General features: G+C 38.0%; 1 protein-coding gene across 5 annotated transcripts in view; it reads right to left on the reverse strand.

Moving 5' to 3' along the window:
- Positions 1–24,971, reverse strand: part of Lpin2 (lipin 2) — a 97,104-nt gene that overhangs the window by 52,924 nt on the left and 19,209 nt on the right. The window contains exon 1 of one of the 5 annotated variants that reach the window (XM_070029486.1): positions 7,325–7,468. The exons of the other annotated variants lie outside the window; for them this stretch is intronic. Coding sequence (XP_069885587.1) covers positions 7,325–7,426 — 102 coding nt within the window. The 5' untranslated portion in view covers positions 7,427–7,468. Of the gene's footprint in view, positions 1–7,324; positions 7,469–24,971 lie in introns of those variants that run through there. 5 annotated transcript variants of the gene reach the window in all.

Below are 24,971 nucleotides of genomic sequence, written 5' to 3' on the forward strand. Positions count from 1 at the left end.
GAATAAGACATAAAACAGTGAAAACAAAATTGTTTATTTTCCATGAGATTAAAAAAAATCTAAATACACAAACTATTTAGTCTAAATATGAGTAGTCTAGAATATAAAATATGTGTAGTCTACAATATGTATAGTTGGTCATACTGTACGTAACAGATGTATATCCAAAACTCATTATTCTCCAGTCTGACTAGATCATAAAGTCCTGGGAAGCTTATAAAAACATAATTTCCTAATGAGGAAGGCTAAATGAACCCTGTGGTATTGAACTGGAATGGGATCTCATGGTTTACAAATATATATCTAGGTAAGTACACACATACTTGTGCTTGGGAGAATATTTATTTAAATCTCTCCTGATAAGAGGATCTATAACCATGGACACTTCCAAAGTAAGGAAACTATCTAGAGCTCAAATCTTAGTTTCCATATAATATTTCTGCAATAAAAAGGAGCAAGGCCTTGTTCCTGGAGAAGTAGTTTTACCAGGTCTGAGGGCAGTAAAACACAAGTTGCTGCTAGACTATTTTGCAGTGCAGGATACTACCAAAATACTCAAAATCACAAGAATAGGGCATGTGAATTACAGGGACATGAGAATTAATATAAAAGAAGTCCAAATGGCTAAACCTTGAACAAGTTGAGCAACAAAGATGAAAGAGAATAAGGCAAATATTAATGAATTTACACTGTTGTAAATGAGTAAGTGAGCCAAGAAGGGACTTTAATTTAAAGATAAATTCCAATTCAGAACTGAAGAAAGAATAAACTGAAACTAGAAAATCACTATTAGAAAACACAATAATAGTAAGAAAGGTCCATGAACAGATGTTAAAAACAGAGGGTAAGCTGGGCACTAGCAGTTCAAGCCTGTAGTCCGAATGACTCAGGAGGCTGAAGGATGACAGTTTAAAATGCCAGTCTGGGCAAAAAAGATTCAAGACTCTCTCTCCAATTATTACCTGCAAAAGAGCAGGGTTGGAAGCATGATGCAAGTGGCAGAACACAGCTGAGAAATAAGCAGACTAAGAGCAAAGCTCTGAGTTCAAAACCTACTACTGTCAAAAAATAAAGAGGACAAAAGTTTGAGAATGTTCAGACAGCTTGTTTCTCCTCAAACTATTCTCCCCAAAACTCTCAATTCATTACAGAAAAGGAAAGTAGTATTTCATGTGCATAGGAGAAATCTGTACCTATAGAAACTTGCATCATCAAATAATGAAGAGAAATTTCACCAGTAATAAAACATATATTCTTATATGACCTCTTGAAAATGACACATTGAATAGGCCACAGATGGCTCACAGATGTAATCTTAACCACTCAGGATGTTGAGACCTGGAGGATAGTGGCTTGAAGCCAGCCATAAGCAAGAAAACCTAGCAAGAGCATGAGGCCTTAGTTTCAAGCCATGGAACCAGCCCAAAAATACAAAACCAAAAAGAAAGTCCGTGTTTAAGCCTCATTATCTGCCCCGAAATACATTAGTTCTGTTTTCACAAAAAAAATATATACAACCTCCATCTAATTATGAGACAACACTAAACAAATCCAAAGAGAGGATAACTGCATCTAATCAGTATTCAATATAATGTCAAGATCAGGAAAGATTAAAGGAAAGATTATCATAGATTGGAAGAAACTGAGGACACAGGAAAACTGAAGAGGTGAGATGCTAGATTCGATTCTGAAACAGAATAGGGACTTCTCCAAAAAGTATCTTTAAAAGGCTGTAGTTTTGTTCTAAAAAGAAAATGTAATTCTTGGGCCCCCTAATTGCCTCAGTTTGTCTGGGAAAAATCTGTGTATCCTAACCAAAGCTCAGGTTCCAGTGTTCAGAGTTAAGAATCACTATTCTTAGGAACCACTTTTCATCCATGTCTGGCTGTACATTAGAGAAATCCTGATGATCATACCTTCCCCAAAGTGTTACAGGTACAAATACTTTTCCTGAAGTCCCCAAGTCACCCTAAAACGTCAGTAATTTCAAGCTGATGACAAGAAGCAAGTGGATCAATTCTAAAATTCTTACATTTTCACAGGGACTGTTCCTTTCTGCCTCACTCACCAACAGAATTATTTCTTCCAATAGGATTTCAATTGAAATCTATGACTATAGTATCATCCTTTCTTAGAATAAGAAAAACAAAAGTGACAAATGACTTCTATAATCTTAGCTACTACAGCCCCTTGACCCAGCAGAAAGAAGATAGCCTCTTATTTGCAGTTGAATAGGGTTCAGGTAAGTCTGAGCATGTGATAACATTCTAGAGATCATAACTTTAGATTGATTCACCTCTTTCCTCCATTCTTCTGAGTGTCAAGGCAACTCAGGTAGCCTCAAACTCATAATTCTCTTGCTTCAGGCTTCCAAGTGCTGGAATTACAAGAGTTCACCAACACCCTGGCACTAGGCAGATTTCCCAGATAAATAGGAGTTAATGATAAGATAGTACACCAAAGGCACACGAAGTTTTAAACATGATTTCATTACAGAGCTAAAACAATACTTTCACAAATAACTACAAAGTAATAACACTTTTCAGAGTTTTAGCAAGGCCTTATTTTAGTGTATCAGAGTTAAAGTAGGGAGAAACAGAGAGAGAAACATTTCCTGTCCCCCAGGCAGGAAAAGAGAGTTAAAGACTCGTTCATAGCCAGCCCAGGCAGGAAATTCTGTGAGACTCTTATCTCCAATAAACCACTAGAAAACTGGAAATGGCACTGTGGCTCAAGTGGTAGAGTGCTAGGCTTGAGCTGAAGAGCGCAAGGACAGCGCCCAAGTCCAGAGTTCAAGCCCCAAGACCACCACCACCACCACCACCACCAACAACAACAACAACAAAACTAACAAGTAATTCAGATATATTAGTAAATGTATCTATCAGACTCAGTTGTAGGACAGTATATTTGCTGAAGAGAATTTTGTTTCCTTCAAACTGAAAGGGTTAGCCACATACTGCACAGTCTCTTGGAGGCAGATACATACCTGCATAACTAAGATATCTCTAAGTCTTTCCTCATTGAAACTAGTTAAAGAAATAAATATAAAAATGAACAATAATTTCAGCCTGGTGCTGGCAGCTATCATCCTAGCTAGGAGGCTAAGATCTGGAGGATTGCAGTTCAAAGTCAGAATAGGCACAAAAAGTCCCAAAGATTCCAATTCCAAAATAACCAACAAAAAGCTGGGCTGGATGTACCCACTCAAGTGGTAGTTCACTATTCAAGCAAGTAAACCAAATGAGTGGGAGGCCCTGAATTCAAAACCTAGTAACACACATGCACACACACACACAGAGTAATTCTCAAGCAGTCTAGATATATTCATTGCTACATTCAAAGCCACAATGCTACTCAAAGCCACATTCCCCCAAATCCGAGTGCATCCATGGGATTACTATTAAAAGAAACAAACATGCTAGAAAAACAGATTTTAAGAGAACATATTTCCCCAAACCACCTAACTAGTAACATCCCCAGCCTGTGTGACTCCAGGCTCAATCAATCTCACTGGGTTTTCAAGTTGTTAGTACACGGTGACTCCTGGCTAGAGATCCCATCAAAGCTTCCTGTATGCTCTGTATTACCTCAGATTTCAGGGGTTAGGAGTCAGTACTCACAGCTAGGTGGCTAGAGCAGCAGCACCCCTCTGAAAATCCAAAGGTATGGAAGGATATGTCCATTATCCTCAAACTCATCACAAGTGATATAAGTATGGAGAGAGAAAACCAAAAAAATGTTGAAAATGGAACTCATAAAAAAATCTCAAAGGTTTGGTGAAACTTGGCCCTTATGCAGCAAAGGAGGAGGTAATTCTTGCCTCCTTGTTCTAGGACTCAGAACTCAGGCTAGTTGAGCTCTATAGCTAATTAGGAGGCAGTTGCATTTAATAACCTTATTTTGGTGAAGAAATAAAAATCTACTCAATTAAATATTTAATGAATTTTGTGAACACTATCCAAGCTAGACTGGAGGAATGTGATTTGTTATGAGTCTGTTAAGCTAGCATTCTTCTAGGATTTCAGGAAGGAATGAGTAAATAACTATGTGCTAAAGTTGGAGTCTCATCAACCCACTTAAGAAGTCCAGATGGACTCAGGGTTTCCTAACTTACTTATAAAGCACACTGTCTCATGTCATGAGCCCTGGCCAACAGAACAGTGTGTCTTGCTCCCTTCTACCACTGGTTAAGATGATTAAATCTGTTGAGCTAGCTGGGTACTGGTGGCTCATTCCTGTAATCCTAGCTACTCAGGAGGCCAAGATCTGAGGATTGCAGTTAAAAGCCAGTCCAAGCAGGAAAGTCTGTTGAGACTTGTGTCTCCAATAAACTACCAAAAAGCTGTTAGTGAATCTATGACTCAAGTGCTAGAGTGTTAGCCTTATGCAAAAAAAAAAAAAAAAGCTCAAGGGCAGCAACCAGGGCCCTGAGTTCAAGCCACATGGACCAGCACCCACCCCCTGCGCTCTCTTGTGCTCTCTTGCGCTCTCTCTCTCTCTCTCTCTCTCACACACACACACACACACACACACACACACACACACGCAGGCACACATGCACGCACACACACACATATATTGTTGAGCTTTTTGGAGTCAACCAGTGGAGCTCAGGTCCTTTGATAGAGTAGAAATAGGAATTCTGAGGAGCACTATCCCTAGCAGGTGCTACACCTTGCAGCTGGCAAGGATAAGAAGACCAACACCAAGTCTTACTGCTAAGAACACAACTGGGCAACCTCTGTCAGTGCCTATGGCTGTTTCTAACCTGAGAACAGCTAGTTGGGCTTTAGAATCCTCTGTAGCTCTAAACTGCTAAAAGATTCTGGAACACCTCTTAGGATATGCGTTTATCCAAGAATTCCTGTATCACATTCTGGTCTAGCAAAAGAAACACACACACACACACACACACACACACACACACACACACACACACACACACACACACACACACACACACACACACACACACACACACACACACACACACACACACACACACACACACACACACACACACACGGAAACACACACACGGAAACACACACACACACACACACACACACACACACACACACACACACACACACACACACACACACACACACACACACACACACACACACCCAATAAGCAAGGTAATTTAAAAGAAACAGAGGGAAAATAAAGCCAATATATTACTTTAGAACTCCAGGGTAACTGAACATAGCTTATATAGTTCAACCTCACTTATCCTTTAACCTACACAATGAATTCTCTTGTTTAAAAAAATAGATTTAAAAAATTCCCAATTTCTAACAAAGCACAGAAATCTTCTCACTTTTTAAAGTCATTAGATTTTATACACTTTGAACACATAAGACCATGAAGAAGGAGGTCCTTTCAAAACTGTCACCTCCCAAAATGTGACTTGTAATGAATGTTTGGGTCAGAGGAAGTAGGATTCTACCTCTCACTATACATACTGTTATAAAGTTAAACTTTAACATAGTCATTACAGCTTACTAAGCAGATATCTAATCTAGTATCCTAACCACTAGCCATTCAGAAATTCATGCTCCTCTAGGGGCCGGTCATGACTCATGGAACGTCAAAGATCTAACAGTAGCATAAAGGAGAACTGTTAATAAAATGCAGTCTAAGCACACAGCCCTAGATATTTCTCTGGAAAACACCAACAATATCTTAAGAGTTTCTTTTTCTGGTAGACAGTTTGTGTGTGCTGGTGCTACTAAGTAAATTCTTTCATACAGAAATCAGTTTATTCCACATTCTCCTTTCTTTTATAGTTTTGTTAGAAGAGTATAAAAATCCATCTGCATATAAACTCTGTACTAAAATGGAGATTTCAAAAGCAAACTGTCTCCCTCACTAGCACCTTCCATTCATATTCAAACAATTAGTATTCTGGAAGTCTGAATAGTAGACCTAAAACTACAGACTCCCAAAAGCACACAGGAAGTGGTAATATCTCTAAAGATGACAATAAAAATTATATATATTTAAAACTAAAAAATCAACCAGATCTTAGAAATAGTCTAACGTTTTTGGTTTTGTTGATTTAACATTTTCATAAAATATCTGTCCTTAATTTTCTAAAATGTTTAAAGCTTTTAAAATAGGCATTTACTTTGTATTATTTTTATAAGAAAGATTCCAGGGGCTGGGAAGGTGGCTCAGTGGTAGAGCGCTTGCCTTGCATGCCTGAGGCCCTGGGTTCGATTCCTCACCACCACATAAGCAAAAAGAAAAAAGCTGGAAGTGGTGCTGTGGCTCAAGTGGTAGAGCGCTAGCCTTAAACTGAAGAGCTGAGGGACAGCGCCCAGGCCCAGAGTTCAGGCCCCATGACCGGACCCCCCCCCCCAAAAAAAATCCATAGGGAACATTATATTCTGTGATTAAATAAAAAGTCATCTCATTTAGTTTCCTTAACGCAGTCTTTTGGAACTCAAACTAAAGTTATATGACATGTTCTGTTTTGTGTGTTATAACAAAACTAAATAGGCTGGGAATGTGGCTTAGTGGTAGAGTGCTTGCTAGAATGCATGAAGCCCTGGGTTTGATTCCCTCAGTACCACATAAACAGAAAAAGCTGGAAGTGGCACTGTAGCTCAAGTGGTAGAGTGCTAGTCTTGAGCAAGACAAGCTCAGGGACCATGTCCAGGTCCTAAGTTCAAGCCCCAAGACTGGAAAAAAACAAAAACCCTGTAAATTAAAAAAAAAAATCAGGGCTAGGGATGTAGCTCAATGGAGCACTTGCCTAGCAAACACAGGTCCTGGTGTCCTACAGAAAATTTTCAGACTATTTCTATTTTCCCCACACATTTCAAGCTTGCAATCTTTTTTGGTTTTCTTTACAATCACATAAGTATTGTCTATTATTCATCCAAATAAAATGTCTGTTTCAAAATATGAATTTGGCCTTCAAAGATTTTGGCTAAGACAGTAAATTTGAAGGACTTTAAAATTGACTTTTAAACCGTATCTACACAAAGATGTAAAGAGAATATGAAGAGAGATACATCACTTTGAAACCTAGATTTCAAAAATTCTAAATCAATTTTTTTTCTAGGCAAAAAGTTATTTGTTAAGTAACAGGAAAAGATAGAAAGGTATAGCATAGATTCAATTAGAAAGGTCAGGTAGTCAAAGATTGATGTTCCATATGCATTTGAAAATTAGTAAATTTACTATAACATTACATCTCAAAAGAAAACACATTAGCTGCTTTAGTTTGGTAGGTTTCCCTATCTCTCTTTATTGGTACCCTGTCTGAACATGCAAGCAAACAAACCAGGCATGTGGGGATGGGACTCACCAGGATATTAGGAGGAGCCTTGCCATGGTAAACACCTGGAGTTCTATTTAATGAGCTTTCCTGAACCTTCTCTTCTTCACTATCATCTTCTAAGTAAAACATCTTAAAATTGAAGAAGCTTGTAAAGCGTATCTCTTTACAGCAATGAAGACCTCATCAAAACAGAAAGCAGCTCTGCTGACAAACTGAATGCTGTTTGCAGACAGAAATATGGGTAAAACTGAAAGGAAATGATTCTTTAAAAAAAAAAAAAAAGCAATGCATACACAACTTACCAATGAGATTTGCTCAAAATGCCTCAACCCCTTCTCTCTGAGGAGATAAGCAAAGGCATGAGATAGGTTGTGCCATGTGTTTACACTGATAGGTACCAAGTCCTGCCCAATCATATGATGGTCCTGCAGCTGTCATCACACAAACACGGATTGAGTTAATGATTTCTTGAACCAATTACATCGTCATTTTCAGAAATAAAAACATGTACAAATATGGAGAAATAGTCTTATGTAAACTAATCATGCAAGGGAAATAATTTACATGCATTTTCTGAGCATCAGTGAGCTTCCCAAAGTCAGCCTGGTTACATATGCTTTGTACATCCCCCAAACACTAAATATTTTTACTTCATACTGGTACAACCTTATATTTTTCACAGATGTGTCAGATATATTGCTCAGCACTGTAAACAAAATTTATAACACTTCCACAGTATGACAACACTTCTTCACCAATATTCCCAGTATTTTCTTGCCAGTTTTCAGAAAGTAACTTCACCTAAATTTTTCTAAAAGCCTAAAATACTTTCAACTCACATGGACAAAATATTAGATTTTTAAGTTAAAATTTTCATTATTTTATTTTGGGTTAAAATATATTTTGTAAAGCTGCCAAATTGCTATTTGTAATAAATAGCACAATCTTTTGTGCCTATTGAGAATTTGTAAGCTATAGTGTGCTCTGAGTATAAAATACCCACTGGAGGGGCTGGGAAGATGGCTCAGTGGTAGAGCGCTTGCCTTGCATGCATGAGGCCCTAGGTTCGATTCCTCAGCACCACATAAGCAAAAAGAAAAAAGCCGGAAGTGGTGCTGTGGCTCAAGTGGTAGAGCGCTAGCCTTGAGCTGAAGAGCTGCCCAGGCCCAGAGTTCAGGCCCATGACCAGACCCCCCCCCCAAAAAAAAAAAAATACCCACTGGAGCTTGAAGACTTGTATGAAAAAGAAAGTGAAATTGTTACATATAGATTTATAATATGTAATAGATATATAAATAGATAAATGTATATAAATATACATATATGTATGTTGAAATAATATTTTGGATATACTAGGCTAGGATACTACAATTAATGTCTATTGTTTCCTACTTTTTTTGTTTGTATGCTGGTTCCTGGGCTTCCTTTGCTTAAAGCTAGTGCTCTACCAACCACTTGACTCATAGCTCCACTTCCAGCTTTGGGTTAGTTTATTAAAAATAAAAGAGTACCACATAATGATGACTAGGATTGTGAAGATTAAAAGGTGTTTGTGACTTTTTTAAAAATTAAAAAAAAAGAGTATCACAGACTTTCCTTCCTGGGCTGCCTTCAAACTATGATCCTCAGATCTTATCTTAGCCTCCTGAGTAGCTAGGAATATAGGCATGAGCCATCATTGCCTAGTTGTTTCCTAATTTTTAAAACATAAAAATTGAAAATTGAAAATTATACATGTAAGCTCCCACTAGATTTCTAATGAGTAGTACTGCTCTAGGGCCTTGAGGCAATTTTCAGGGCAAGGGACAGAGGAAGGATACTCTGGCAAAGTTTGGCCTATTGAAGAACTAACAATATTATACACCATCCCATGAAAGTACGTAACTCGCCAATTATTTATTGATCAACACACATTTAATGAAACTTTTTTTCTATCTCTAAGCTACCAAATGTCTGGCCAAGCAAGGGGAAATGGTAATTTACCACCAAGATGCAAATAATGTGTTAAGGGGAAGTTTAAAAAACATTTCACCAAAATTCAAAATAGAAAAACTTGTTTTGTGTTAAACAAAATTTCCCTGCTTGCTGTTCAGTCTTCCAGATAGTAATGAGAACCTGAGGTACACTGAAGTATTCAGATTCTCTTGTAACATAACTATATATACATCACATACACATATTCCTCCTTTCAAAGGAGGTGACAGATTTTTATGGGCTAAATATGATGCTGCATATATAAAAATGTAAACCTCTTCCTCCATGACCTGCTGCAATTCTGGAGCCCTGGCATCACAGGGTATAGTTAATAAAGCTCTCATACTAGGGAAAAAGAGGGGCTAGTGGGGAAAAAGAGGGGTAGGAGAAATGAGAGGTCAAGGAAAAATAGGAGCGAACAAAATAGAGAGATTAAGAGGAGTTAAGAACATGAAGAAAAGGCATGCAAAGTCAGAGGCATAGGAAATAAATGTGGAGGAGATATTCAGGAGAGAGTAGAAGAAAATTAAGTAGGATATGAGATGGAAAGAAAAAGAAAACCCTCATCCTTATCAATTTTAAATATGAGAAAACTGAGGTTCATAAAGAGTTCAGGCAATAGCTAGAGGTCACCTAGCAAAGGTTAGCAAAGGTGCCCAAACAAGAGTCCTCCCCATGTCTCACTCAGTGTGTATTTTCATTTTGCCAAATTGAGATTTAGAGACAATATGCTAGAGGCAGTGGGAGGCAGCTGACAAGAAACCAGAGGAAAGGTCTAACAGGTGAAAACTGGTGGAGATCCAGCAGGGCAGAGTGCAATGGGTACAAACTCTGTTTGGCCAATGTTCACCTCTTACACAACAAGGCGGCTCCTGGGCAGCCATGAGTTTCCTACCCATCTTGGTATTGTATCATTGTTTTGTTGGTGGTGACTCACAAAATGTCCTGTCTATAACCAGGGAGTCATCAGAGGTCATCTGAAATACCTACTTGCTTCTAGGCACACAACTTCAGCTTCCCTGTGGTAACCTGGGCACTCTTCCGACCTGGGACCTTTTGTTTTTGTTCTGGCCTCCCAATTGGGTGGTGACACTTTTTAGTCTTGGTCAATGGTAAAATCACAAACCAAAAAAAATTCAATCATCTATGATTTCCTAAGAAAAAATAAAAATGATTTACTACTAAACTCTACAGGCTAATATAAAAAGTAAATGGAGCTGGGCACCTGTCATCCCAGTTACTCAGGAGTCTAAAGTCTGAGGATTCCAGTTCAAAGCCAGACTGGGCAGGAAAGTCCATGAGACTCTAATCTCCAATTAACCACTAAAAGCCAGAAATAGAGCTGTGGCTCAAGTGGTAGAGTGCTATCCTTGAACAAAAAAGCTCAGGGATAACATCTGGGTCCTGAGTTCAGACCCAAAACTAGCACACACACACAAAAGTAAATGGCTGAATATTGAAAAAAATGACTTTTTACTGCTATATAGCATCATCTAAGTTTTTTGTTTTAAATCAGGGGATTTATCTTTCCTAGGTGGGCAGAGATAACCTTCCCACTGTACCTTGCTCTTTGATGATCTTGAAAATGGTTAGGCTCGCTGGTAGAGGTAGGCAGAAGAGGAAGCAGAAGGATTGGTGAAATCTGAGCTAAGCCTGGGCTACCCATAAAACGGTCTCAAAACAAACGATCAAGGGAAAAGAAGTGCATGGTGGTCTTTTCAAGATGTACACCTTTAAAAGATAATCTGGCTTAAAGAAACAAAATTAAATGCCAGTTATGAGAATAAAAATCTTGTTCAGATTCTGCAAGTGATAATGCTACCAAGTGAAATACATACCCCTCCCCAAAAATATATGACTAGCTGTAAAGGGCTTGATAAGAAAACAATTATTTAGCTGGGTACCAGTGGCTCACACCTGTAATCCTAGCTATTCAGGAGACTGAGATCTGAGGATAGTGGTTCAAAGCCAGCCCGGGCAGCAAAGTCCATGAGACTCTTATCTCCAGTTAACCACCAGAAAACCGAAGTAGCACTGTAGCTCAAATGGTAGAGCACTAGCATTGAGCTGAAGAGCTGAAAGACAGCGCCCAGGCCCAAAGTTCAAGCCCCATGACCAACAAAAAAACAAACAACAAAAAACCAATTATTTAAAATTTCCTTGCCTAAGGTATGGAAGGTATGGGAACAGCTTAGATGTCCCTCAATGGGTGAATGGATCAAGAAAATGTGATATATATATATATATATATATATATATTTATCAATTAGAATATTACATCATTTACAAAGAAAGTGACAGATTCAGAAAAAAAATTATGTTAAGTGAAATTAAGTCAGGCCCAGAGTGACAAAGGACTTATGTTTTCCCTCATATGTGGAAGCTAGAAGTAATTTATAAATGTATAAGCAAACACATACAGGGTTGTATGTGAGTACACAAAGACGTATTAATCACAGTACAGTATTTGCAGGAGAGAATTCACATGGTGTAATTCCTTAGAAAATTTTATAGTCCAAAAAAAGAAAACCAGGAACTAGATATTTGAAGGGTAGGGAAGGGGACTTAAGGGAAGAGGAATACAGGAAGAAAGAAAGGAAGGTAAGGGCAGAATGCAGTCGTTATATTCAATGTATCATATGAAACTTAAGAAAATTGAAGGGATGAGTTGGGAAGAATCGAAAAAACATGATGAAAGGGGTGACATTGATTAAGACACACTGTACTTACAAACTGATTTGTTAAATGGTAATTCTTTTGTTGAAGATAGTGAAAACATAATTTAAAAAAGAAACATTTAAAATAGTTTTAAACTTCCTTGCCTGAAATTTGCACATGTGAAGTTGTGTTAACTTAGTTCAATAAAATGCTTTTATACTAGTACCCAAGTTGTGTCCATATTTCACCACAAAACATAACTATACTCTTCCTAGTGGTCAACTGTGGAATTGCAATGTTTTCTTCTGAATTAGCAATGAAGATGAGTTAAAAAATTCAGGATGAAATATTTTTAAAGATTGTTTTACATAATTTTCTAATCTCCATTGTAATTATTTTATAGTTTAAGGACTCATAACAAAAGGATCCACAAGAAAAAAGGACCACAAACATTTAAAACAATTTTCCTTTTATTAAAGCCACATGGTTCTGTCAGCTACACTAAAGCATATAAAGTATTTCTTGTTTTGTCACTATTGAAACTATGACAACCACCCAAAAGGGACTGCTACATTGAAAACCAAAAGGAAATTCCTCTACCATTCTCAGGTTGTTCAATGTAGTTTAATGGCTTATATATGAAGTTTTATCCAATTGGGTGACGGTGGCTCATGCCTATAATCGTAACTATTCAGGAGGCTGACAGGTGAGGATCATGGTTTGAAGCCAAAGACTCTTATCTCCAATTAATTACAAAAATAAAAACAAGTCAAAAATGGAACTATGGCTCAAGTGGTACAGCACTAGACTTGAGTTCAAGCCTGAGGACTGGCAAAAAATTAAGTTTTATCAAGTTCCCATGTTGTGTAATATCTTCACATAAATTCCAATGCTCAACAATACCTATTCCATTGAGCTGTGAATGAATAAGGAAATTCAGACACTTCTTTCCAGAAGTTAAAAAATAGGATCTCCTGAAGTCAGAGACCCATATTAAATTGACTCAAAGAATTTCTTTGAAGGCTCAGTTATCTTTAAAAATCAACACCTACCAAATTCAAGGGTAAATCTATCACATTTATTTATAAATTTATTACATTTATTTATTGTATGGCTTAGAATATCATTAGAAACTGGATGTAGGTATGCCAGCTTAAAGAGTCAGGCCCCCCCTAAAAACCTAATCCTTGCAACACAGATATTCTAAGTGAAGCATTCACCTAGAATTTTGAGATGAGCAAATAGGAGTTTCCTGGCTGAAGCAGTCATGTGTATCTGACCATTAAAAATCAAACAGCCCAATCCAGGATCAGAATAATTACAGCCTGATTGTCACAAATGCTGGTCAACATTTACAGAAAAATAAAGCCAAAAGAAGTATAGATGACAGTCTTTCTGATGGAAGCATAGAATTTCATTGTATATATATTTACCACATTTTCTTGACCCATTCATCTACTGAGGGGCATCTGGGTTGTAGCTATGTTAAATAATGCTATGATAAACATAGTTGTGCTGGTAGCTTTAGTGTGGCCTTGTTTGTGGTCATTTGGGAAATGCCCAGAAGTGGGATTGCTGGGTCATAGGGAAGCTCTATGAGGAACCTCCATACTGCTTTCCAGACTGGTTGAACAAGTTTACACTCCTACCAACAGTGTAGTAGGATTCTCTTTTGGCCACATCCCCTCCAGCATCTGTTATTAGATTTCTTGATTATAGTCATTCCAACTGGGGGGAGGTGGAATCTCAATGACACCAACCCATTTGTAAAGAAATGGAAGGACTTGGGAAAAAAATCGTATTAGGTGAAGTAAGTAAGACCCAAGAAAACATAGGTCCCATGGTCTCCCTTATTTATGTTAATATATATGTAGGATAATCTTAGTAGATGAATAGAATAGTTCAATAATTATGTACATATGACCACATAAGACGATGTTAAGCTAAATGAACTCCCAAAGACATGGACATGAGGTTTTTCTTTATTGTTGCTGTTCTCAATGTACTATGTGATTTCTTTTTTGTGTCTCCCCTCCCCTCCCCCACGATTTATCTCCTATTGTCACTGTGTTTGATTTTGGTATTATATATACATTTATCTGAACAAGGGAAGAGGAACAACAAAATGGTGAAACAAAGGGAGAACCAATGCAATACTCACAAGACATGTTGGAAATGATCTGTACAACTTGCGGAGGAATTGGGGGGAAGGAAACGGGGAAGAGGGAGAAAAATGAAGGAAGGGGTAAGAAGTTGGACAATAAATGTAATCACTACCTTACTTATGTAACTGTAACCCCTCTGTACATCACTTTGACAATAAAATTTAAAAAAAAAAAAAGAGGTGGAGAAAACCTCTACCCTGGAGTCTTGGCTACCTTATTTGGTGAGTTGCAGAGTTAACTTATTAATTGGGAAGAGAAAACCTATTGTTTCTTTTTAAATGTCTTTTTATTTTTGTATGTAGATCTTTGGACATACCATGACTGTACTCTTCCCCTTCAGCTACACCTCTATGCTCTCTATGCTTTCATTCCTTTTCTTCTTCAGCAATACTAGTAGACTCAGGAATTACCACTTGAGCCATACATACCAATTGTGTTTTTTTTTTAATGTTATTGTAAAGATGATGTACAGTGGGGTTACAATTACATGTCCAATGAGTACATTTCTTTTTGAATAGTGTAGCTTGTGGTTTTTTTTTCAAGGAGGGTCTGCATTTATAACTGGGCCAGCCTGGACAATAATTCTTCTATGTATGCTTCTCAAATAGCTGGGTAACACATGTGTACCAATGTGCCCTGTTTTTTATTACTTGAAATGGAGTCTCAAAAACTTTTACCTAGCTAGGTGTCAGCTGCTTACTCCTATAGTCCTAGCTACTAAGAAAACTGAGATCTGATGATCTGGGTTTAAAGATAACCCAGGCAGAAAAGTCCATGAGATTCTTATCTCTAATTACCCACTAAAGTTGTGGCTCAAGTGGTAGAGTGTCAGCTAAGGCACAGCACACAAGACCCTGAGTTCAAGCCCCCATTAGCTAGCAGACATACGAAGAACTTTTTGCCCAAAATGGCCTTGAACCACATTCCTTCCAAATCTCTGCCTTTTAAGCAGCTACAATTAACAGGTGTGAGCCACTGAATTAGGTAATTGTGTTTTGTTTTGTTTTTTTGTCGGTTGTGGGGCTTGAACTCCGGGCCTGGGTGCTGTTCCTCAGCTCTTCAGCTCAAGGCTAGCACTTCACCACTTGAGCCATAGAGCCACTTCTGGCTTTTTTCTGCTTACATGGTGCTGAGGAATCTAACCCAGGGCCTCATGCATGCAAGGCAAGCACTCTATCTGAGCCACCTTCCCAGCAGGTCAATGTCTTTTATTCCCTCATTCCATCTCTAAATAGCAGTTTGCATGGCAATGCATACAATGACATACTAAACACAAGAAATTTTCTGTACTGGGGCTATGTATTTAAACTCAAGAAATCCTGTTGAAGTCATGGCTGGGGAACTGACACCTGCAACCCCAACACCAAAAAATCTGAGGCAGAAAAATCTCAATTTGGAGTCCAATATGGGCCACATAAAGGAAGGAAAGGAAGGAAAAAGGAAAGCAAATCATGCTGAGATGCAGTCTTATTCTGAATAGTAAATGATTTTAAAAGTGTAGTGGCTTTAAACATTACAGAAACAAATTGTTTTGCTATATAAATTCAAAGCATATTCCAGTGTATCACAGCCAAGGCTAAGCAAAGGTGTTTGAGGAAACAGTGTTGGGTTTCCCCCCATCAGAATCAAAACAGAGATGACTTAAAACACCAGAAAACTGCAACAAATAAATGAAAGTATATGAGCAAATCTTATCATTATCATAATCCAAAGAAAATATAAGTGAAAAATCTCACAAAATTATGAGATTAGAACTATGTAGGGTCCCAGTCAACCCTGATCATGTTCCTTCACTCCTGAGAGGATTTCCTTCCATAGTTGGGTCTTCATGACATTTCTAACTTGAGAATCTTTGCAACACTTGAAAAACTAACGATGCTTAGTTAAACTGTTTTGTTGATGCAATTTCTTTCAACTCTTTTCAAACAATTACTTATCGTATTTTACTTAAAAAAAAAAACCAACATAGAATTCTCCAAAGTGAATGAGGATGAATATGATCTATGTAGTATGAAATAGAATAAAATGTGTTGAAAATGTTTTAAAAAGGGGGAGCGGGATTGGAGAGAGTGATCGGAGTAAGGTTACCCCTTATATTTTCTATACATGTTTAGAAATGTCCCAATGAAATTCCCCTTGCACAACCAATGGATGTTATTCACAATTTAAAAAATTTATCGCTTTATTTTTATTAGCATAATCTTACTCCGATCACTTTCTCCCATCCCACTCCCCCCTTTTAAAACAGTTTCAACACATTTCATGCATCTCAACCTCTGTTGAATCCCAAGCCAGAATTAAAACATTTCATATTCTTGTATGCAGCTTCACTTGTTCTGCTGGAAATAATAAGCAGGAAAAGAAACTATGTATTTGACTTGCTAAGAGAATAACTTAAGGAATTTACTTTCACAATGTTAAGAATTTTTAATGCTACATTTAAGTCTTACCAAGTAGGGAACTTATTTAACAAGTGATATATTTTTTTCATTACTGGAAAGTTTCTTTTATTCCTGTTGTTTTGTTTTTTATTATAATTATTTTTTATTGTGAAAATACTGTACAGAGGGCTTACAATTTCATGGGTAAGATAATGAGCACATTTCTTATCAAGCATTGTAGCCTCCTCCTTTGTTTCCCCTTCCCATCCCTTCATATCATTCCCCCCACCGAAGTTGTAAAGTTCATTTTTCGACATAACGACTTGTACATCTCATTGTATCACTGTATCCCTGTTTCAACGATTTGTTTTTTCCCTTCCCCCCCACATATACCAACATCATATATAGTGAAAGCAGGGGTTATACCATGGGGGAGGGACATACAAAGCAACAAAGACATAATCTTATAAATATTTAACTAGTGATATTTAAATTAAAATATTCAGAATTCTTAGATTATTGACTTTAGCAGTGAATCTCCCTATTTTATCAGAAGTTCTCAAGTTGTATAACAGAAAAATTATAGCAATGACATTCAGGTTGTTTGAGGTGAGGGGTTGAGATAGTGTCTCTCTGTAACAAAACATTCGATATCCTCATCAAAAAAAATCCAGAATTTCTGAATAATCTTTATGCATCTTTCTGGGTACAATAATCTGACACTACGAAAACAAGACTCTCCTAAGCATTTAGCTCTACTAAATACCACTAGTTACTTCCTACAAAAAAACAAAAACACAATCAAGTATAAGCCAAGTGTGGTGCTTCATGCCTCTTAGCTACTTAAAACTTGGAAATCCAAGCCAGCTCAGCAAAAAGTCTCCAAGACCCCTTTCTTTAAACTATAGCCAAGCATTGTAATGTGTGCCTGGCATTCCAGGTAAATGGAAAGCATAAAAAGGAGAACCTATTCCAAAAATAACCAAAGCAAGCTTAGCATTGGGTGTCTTATACCTGTAATCCTAGCTACTCAGAAGGCTAAGATCTGACAATAAATATTCAAAGCTAACCGAAATAGTAAAGTCTATGACATTCTTATCCAATTAACCACCAGAAAACTGGAAATCGAGCTGTGGCTCACATGGTAGAGCACTAGCCTTGAGCAAAAGAGCTCCGGCACTGGGCCCAGGCCCTAAGTTCAAACCTCAAAAACAAAAACAAAAAATCAACTAAATAGCCCCAAGTCTGATGTCAGTCTATGCTTAATACAAAAACTGTCAAGGTGCCTGCATCTAGGAGCTCAATATCCAATGAGGATATTGAGTGAGGAAAGTACACTAACTTCCTAAATTCCTATTTCAATCAACAGGTCTTATGTCTCTTGGTTTTACAAATCATTTTCCAATTCATTGAATCCTGTATTTTCAGATTATTTGTACAAAGAGTATGAGCCTAATTCACACTCCAGTCACTTTAAAAAGCAACAGAAGACTAAATGGGTCAGAAGAACCCTAGAGCTGAATGGACTGGTTTTAAGGTAAAAACCTACTCTCAGCTAATCTCTCGTATGGTCACACCTCATAATCCAGAAGTAAACATGACTCATCTATTCTACATATATTACTTTGAATGGTTTTTAGTTATTTCCATTGAAGTGTAAATATTTTCTACCACTAAGTGCAAATGAACTTTGTTTTCAAGACTTTGAAAACAATTTAAAAAGGAGAGTTGTTTCTGAATATTTTCCAGAATGACAGCATGGTTGCAGAGAGAGAGAGAGGAGAGAGAGAGAGAGAGAGAGAGAGAGAGAGAGAGAGAGAGAGAGAGAGAGAGAGAGAGAGAGAGAGAGAGAGAGAGAGAGAGAGAGAGAGAGAGAACTGCTCATCAAATAGCAACATACGGGCTAGAGGTGTCACTCAAAGGTATAGGAATGTTGTCTAGCATGCCTAATCCACTAGGTTTGATCTCCAGTATTGAACAAAAAACAAAACAAGGCAATATATTTTTAATCACAGGGCTCCACAGTCAATGTTTTTTAATAGAAGTTAGAAGTTTTCTTACAGTTAAATTTTAAACTAATAGTGTTAAATATGTTATATGTAAGTAATGTCCATAAATTGTATCTCATCACCATTCAAATGGCTATCATAAAACTGCAAAAAGACACCACACTTTTCTCCCTCTCCTTCACTGCCCCCACCCACCACAGTTGGCCTCTTCTCTTGAATATCATAAATATATAATATTGATCCCCAAACAACAAAACCATGCTGCATATCCTCCCCACCTCAAGGATACCTGATTTTTCAAAGTTCTTCCCTCAGCCATCAAAATCTCAATTTCCTGCTATGTATAAAGCTAACAACGAACCTCTGATTAACTCATATCAGAGTCAATAAGTCATAAATATATATGCTTTATCTTTGGAAAGTTTCCTAATTTTTCTAATCCTAACCATAATTCAAGAGAACATTATTAGTAAAGTCAAAGCTACATCAATCTCACTGAAATACAAAAGGGATGATTAGCCACTGCCACCCTGCAGTATGAGCCATGATGAAGACAGTGTAGTTCTGTTTAAAAGGCTGCTTCTGCCGCATAAACAGTTTCAGCAACCTCACATGCTGCTTGTTCTATTATGATTTAATGACTCTGGCAAGTGAAGAGAAAGATCTTCCATGATTATCAAAAGCATGTAATTTGGAAAAAAGAAAAAAAAGCACTAATTCACCAGTTTACTTAGTTAATAACATAGATATGTTCAGGAGAATTTCTCCACCTTGCAGCACATACTCCCGTTTTTTTCAAACAACTTTAATCTCTTTTGCCTTTACCTATCAGATGCAGCCCTTGTTTCCTACAGAGGAGTCTAATTGACTGGCACACATTATCTTTTTCAATCTGGAAACCACCTAGTTTCCCTGTACTAGTTAAAACAGAACATGGCATGGAGGAAGCCAAGTAGTAGTAATCTCCCAACTCCAATCGTCTGGTGGTACATCTGCAGAGGACCCCTAGGAAATGAGAAGGGACTCAGCGAATTTTCCCCAGTGGCAATCAAAACACAGTCCCTGTTCCTGCCTGGTTTTATTCAGCATGGAATCCCCTGAGACCTCATAAGAGCTTCAAATATGTAGGAGGGGCTGTCCCAGCTACTCCTAGAGTGGTCCCCTTCCCAGATTTGAGATGACATCTGGCTGGGTAAAGAGAGACACTTTGGAAACAGTGCTCTTACCAACTTCACTGCTGCCACCAGTACTGCCTATCACTCCAGATGGGGCTGCAGCTTTGGAAAAGTTTAAGGCTGCAGCATGTGTTATCACAAGCAGACACATTGAGCATACTGAGCTACTTCAACAAGAAAGACTTCTTCCAAGAGCAACAGCAAGTCAGTGAACCAATACTAGGGACATGAAAATATAAACCCTGTTTTACTCAGTGACCTGTTTAGCCACAGTGTTATATTCTGTTAAATCAGGCACTGTTTATTCTAAGAGCTTGGGACCAAGCTGTGAGCCTGGCTGTCAAGATACACCTTCCTAATGAAGGGAGAAGTAAAATAGCAACAGGATGTTGTTTTTTTAAACAAATCCTAGTCTGGGATAATTAAATAAGGGGAAATAAAGGCACTGCCAAAAAGGACGGAAGGGCAGTTGATGACTACTTTAGGAAAAGGCATGCAAAGACCAAAATAGAAACATGTATGGCAGAGTATTAAAAGAAACAAAACAAAAACAAAAACAAAAACAAAAAAACCTCCAGAAAGGCTTTGTGTAAAAATAGGAGTATAAGGAACCTGAGGGAAGCGGAACTTGGCTGATTATGGTCAGGTAACTATGCAGACACGACTGACTCTCACACCACACACTGCTCTGTACATTCTTAAGTCATTTTGCCAACCCTCAAGTTACTTTAGAAACAATGCAGGAATAAATCATGAGATGACTCAGATGCTAGGTTATCAAACAGTCAGAAATTTGCAGAAATGTTAGTAGTCACAAGTCCCAACAAAAGTCTCTAGTTATAATCTAAAAATTATTTCATAAGGGCTTCTTTCTGATCTTCAATGAAGATGGAAGGTGATCACTCAAAGCACCTTTAAAATTCTCAATATAACTAGACATCCTGTTAATCTAGAGAATACCACATACTTTGTCTCCATTCTCTTGAAACTCATTATAGATTGAAATGTGCCCTCCCAAAAAAGTAAGTGAGACCTTATTTGGAAAAAGAACTTTTACAGGCAACCATGTTAAAATGAAGTTAAGGTAGGCCCTAAGCCAATATAATGGAAGTCTTCATAAATAGGGGAAATCTGGATCAAGAAACACACACACACACACACACACACACACACACACACACACACACACACACACACACACACACACACACACACACACACACACACACACACACACACACACACACACACACACACACACACACACACACACACACAGAAATCAGAAATCAGGGGTAATGTCATCTATAAGCCAAGGAACCCCAATTACTGAAGATCAATTTACCAGAAGGTATGCACCACTCCTGCTTAATGCTAGCACAGTAACATGGTGTGGTTTAAGCTACTCAGTCTTCAATACTTTATTACTACAGCCCTAGCAAGGTAACATACTCATGAACCATACAATAAAGAAATACAAAGGGTAATTCAAAAGGACAATGGAAATGGATAGATGAGATGACAGGAAATGAAAAGGTCAAATTTTTGGAAGAAGAAAAATGGAAGGAGGACCAGGTAATAAAGTAAGTGGGCAAAACAAAACCCAACTAGTAAACCAGGTATGGTGGCAAATAAGGCTAAGGTGAGAGGATCATTTGATCTTACAAATTTGATACCATCCTAGACAACACAGTGTAATCCATTTCAAAACAAACAATAGCAACAACAGGAAACACCAACTCCAAATTTGTTGGGACATGTTAAAGGAACACAGGAACAAAATGAAAGCACTCTCAGTGGCTACAACTAGAATGACTTGGACAACATAGTGATTATAACATGGTTATAATCACTGTATAAAATAAACACCCTGAGTCTATTTTATTTTTTTTTTATTTTTTATTTTTTTGTCGGTCGTGGGGCTTGAACTCTGGGCCTGGGCGCTGTCCCTCAGCTCTTCAGCTCAAGGCGAGCGCTCTACCACTTGAGCTACAGCGCCACTTCCAGTTTTCTGGTGGTTTATTGGAGATAGGAGTCTCACAGTCTCTCCTCCCTGGGCTGGCTTTGAACCGAGATCCTCAGATCTCAGCCTCCTGAGTAGCTAGGATTACAGGCGTGAGCCACCAGCGCCCGGCCCTTGAGTCTATTTTAGTATAAAGCTTACTAGATGAAATTACAAATTTCTTGTGTGAAATTCCACCCTCAAATACGGGAAGACTTAACAACTGAATGTTGTTAAGTGTGATGTGGTGGTAATCTGGACAGGAGTCTGAGATAGAAAAAGAACATTAGGTAAAAACAAGGGAAATCTAGTTAGACTATTTAGGCTATGGACCTTGGTTACAAATAATATATTAATATGGCTCATTAACTGACAAATAGGGCAAATTCATGTAAGATGTTAACAATGGAAGCTCAGGTGCATGCTACATGGGAACTTTATATGATATTTTTCTGCAAAACAAACTATTTTTAAAATATTAAAAGTAATGTAATGAACAGAAGAGTGATAACTGACTTACAAATCAAGATAGAGTAGGCACAGGAAAAATCATCAACAGGAAACAAGATGAATCACTTTCCAGAAATCTAAGAAGGTCTTAAGAACTACTCACTCATACTCCTCTGCTTCCAGATCACTGGCTAATTACAGTATAATACTAAGCAGGTTCCTCTCTCAGGAATACATCATGGGGAATAGGGAAAGGATCTATAAATACTGATACTGGAACCCCCTTTCTGATTGCCCATTGTGAAAGCCAGCTCACATGCAGAGCAGTTCCAATTGGCTGGAACTTTTACATATAAACAAACAGCCAACAAATACCACACATCTGAGGAGGGATTACTGTAAAAGACTAATTAAAACAAATAAGACATTTGTTGGAATGAATAAGCAATGCAAATAAGTTTCATAAACACCATAATATTGTCAGATGCAAGGGAAAACACTGAATCCAAAAATTGCAATAGAACACTAATAAAAACGGACATTTGAGAAGAGAGGTCTTAGAAATTAAAATGTAATAGTAAAATTTAAACATCTCTATAGAAGGCTTAGAAACCCTGTATGTCTAACAAAGATAAAGGAGGCAACAAATATCAAAGTTATCAGTCCAAGAGTCCCAAGCCCCAAGTATCTGATTCTTAGGTTTTAGAAAGCAGAAACAGAAACAAAAGAAGAAAGGCTATCAAACAAGTCATACAAGAATATTTCCCAGAGTCAGATAAACATGGATTTCCAAATTGAAAGTTTCCCTGAAAGCCCTGCTCCAGACACCTGTCCACCAGGGTGGTCCTTACAGTAATCACAACATAAAAAATGGTCTATAGCGCTTCTGTAACAGCAATGGCTTGAGAAATGCCACATACACGTGGCTTCACCAAATAGGACACATACAATACTCTCAATCAGAGATACAGCACTAGGTGCCAACCCCTTCCTCAACTTCATAAGGATACACAGAAGTTGATCCTACACATGGGGAGAAGCCTCACCAAGCCAGAGGAGACCTATATTCTGAGTGTTTTTATGCCCTCTAGCCTGCAGTTTCTGGTGACACACTTACCTATTAGCTAGGTACAAAGAACAAAACAAGACCAGGAATGAAGGTTCACTGTAAAGCCAGGTAAGGAAGGTATTTCCTTCATATTCCATTCGTCCCTGACTTTGTCTTGTCCAAAGACAGGATAGCAAATGACAAACCAACATAATTCATCAACAGAAGATACTTTTTTTTTTTGGTCCGGTTGTGGGACTTGAACTCTGGGCCTGGGCCTGGGCACTGCCTATGAGATTTTCAGCTCAAGGTGAGCACGATATCACTTGAATCATACCGTCCCTTCTAGTTTTCTGGTGGTTAACTGGAGATAAAGAGTCTCACAGACTTTTCTGCCTGGGCTGGCTTTGAACCACAATCCTCAGATCTCAGCCTCCCGAGTAGCTGGGATTATAGGCATGAGCCACCGGTGCCTACTAAGAGATACTTTTAAATGAGATACAGTACAGGTGCTACAAAAACGTGAGAGGAAAGGATATAATGGAGAAAAAAATAAAAAGGGCATGGCACTTTAACCAAAAACAATTCAAAATTCTAAGAAACTTTCTATCTTAGCAGTCTGTAGTTAACCTATCAATGACGTATAAAGTTAAAATAGTGAAAAATCTAAGACCTATAATATCTTAAGGAATTTATGTTCTATGAGTCTTTTCTGGAAAAGCTGCAGGAATAGCTCTCTATAAAGAAGGAGAGCAGTGAGAGGAAGGAAGAACACAGACCTAGGGCAAGGCTCCAACACAAGAGAAATGACTAATATTCAGGACAAGGTAAGGATTGTATTCAGAAAAATGAGAGCTTGCTGGGCACTGGCGGCTCATGCCTGTATTCCTAGCTACTTAGGAGGCTGAGATCTGAGCATTATGGTTCCAAGCCAACCTGGGCAGGAAAGTTGTGAGACTCTTATCTCCAATTAAGCACAAGAAAACCGGAAGTGGAGCAGTGGCTCAGAGTGGTAAAGTGCTAGCCTTAAGTGAAAAAACTCAAGGAGAACACCCAGGCTGAGTTCAAGTCCTATGACTGACCCTCCTGCCCCCTTGCAAAAGGAAAAAAAAAAAAAAAAAGGGAGCTAGAATTTTCATACTCCAAAATGAAAGCCAACAGCTATTGACAAGAGAAAATAAAATTTCGTAGTAAGGAAATAAAATCACTATACATGCTTAGTTTTGAACAATAGTCAAAATATAAACTGAAAACTTGGGGAAGTAAAATTACATTAGGTTATTAAAAGAAAATGTATGTCACATGAGGATTATGAAAAAGATGAGTCCTATCCTGCCTAGTGAATATCTGCAAAGAATGTTTAAAATGGAATGGCATGGAAGCTAAAACCCCAAGAGCCTGTACTACTCAGGAATCTGAGCTCTTAAGACCATAGTTGGAATCCAGCCTAGGAAAATACGAGACTCTTACCTTCAATTAATCAGCCAATGGCTAAGAGGTGGGGTGTGGCTCAAATGGCAGAGTAGCATTAGCCCTGAACACAAAAACTAAAAGGCCTAAGGCCCTGAGTTCAATTCCCAGTAGTGCACAAAAACAGGCAAAACTCACAAGAAACAGGCAAAATAAGAACGTTTTTCCTAGAACATGGTAGTTGATAGTAAGGAAGACTAGTAATGGTCACTTTAAACCTCAATATTATCTAACCATTTCAACTACACAAACAATATATTTCACTTTTTCCCCCCCTGGTTGGTCATGAGGCTTGAACTCTGGGCCTGGGCACTCTTTCTGTTTTTTTTCATGGAAGGGTAG

Source organism: Dipodomys merriami, unplaced genomic scaffold (assembly GCF_024711535.1).
Source record: "Dipodomys merriami isolate MVZ:Mamm:240054 unplaced genomic scaffold, mDipMer1.0.p SCAF_2, whole genome shotgun sequence".
Lineage (NCBI taxonomy): Eukaryota > Metazoa > Chordata > Mammalia > Rodentia > Heteromyidae > Dipodomys > Dipodomys merriami.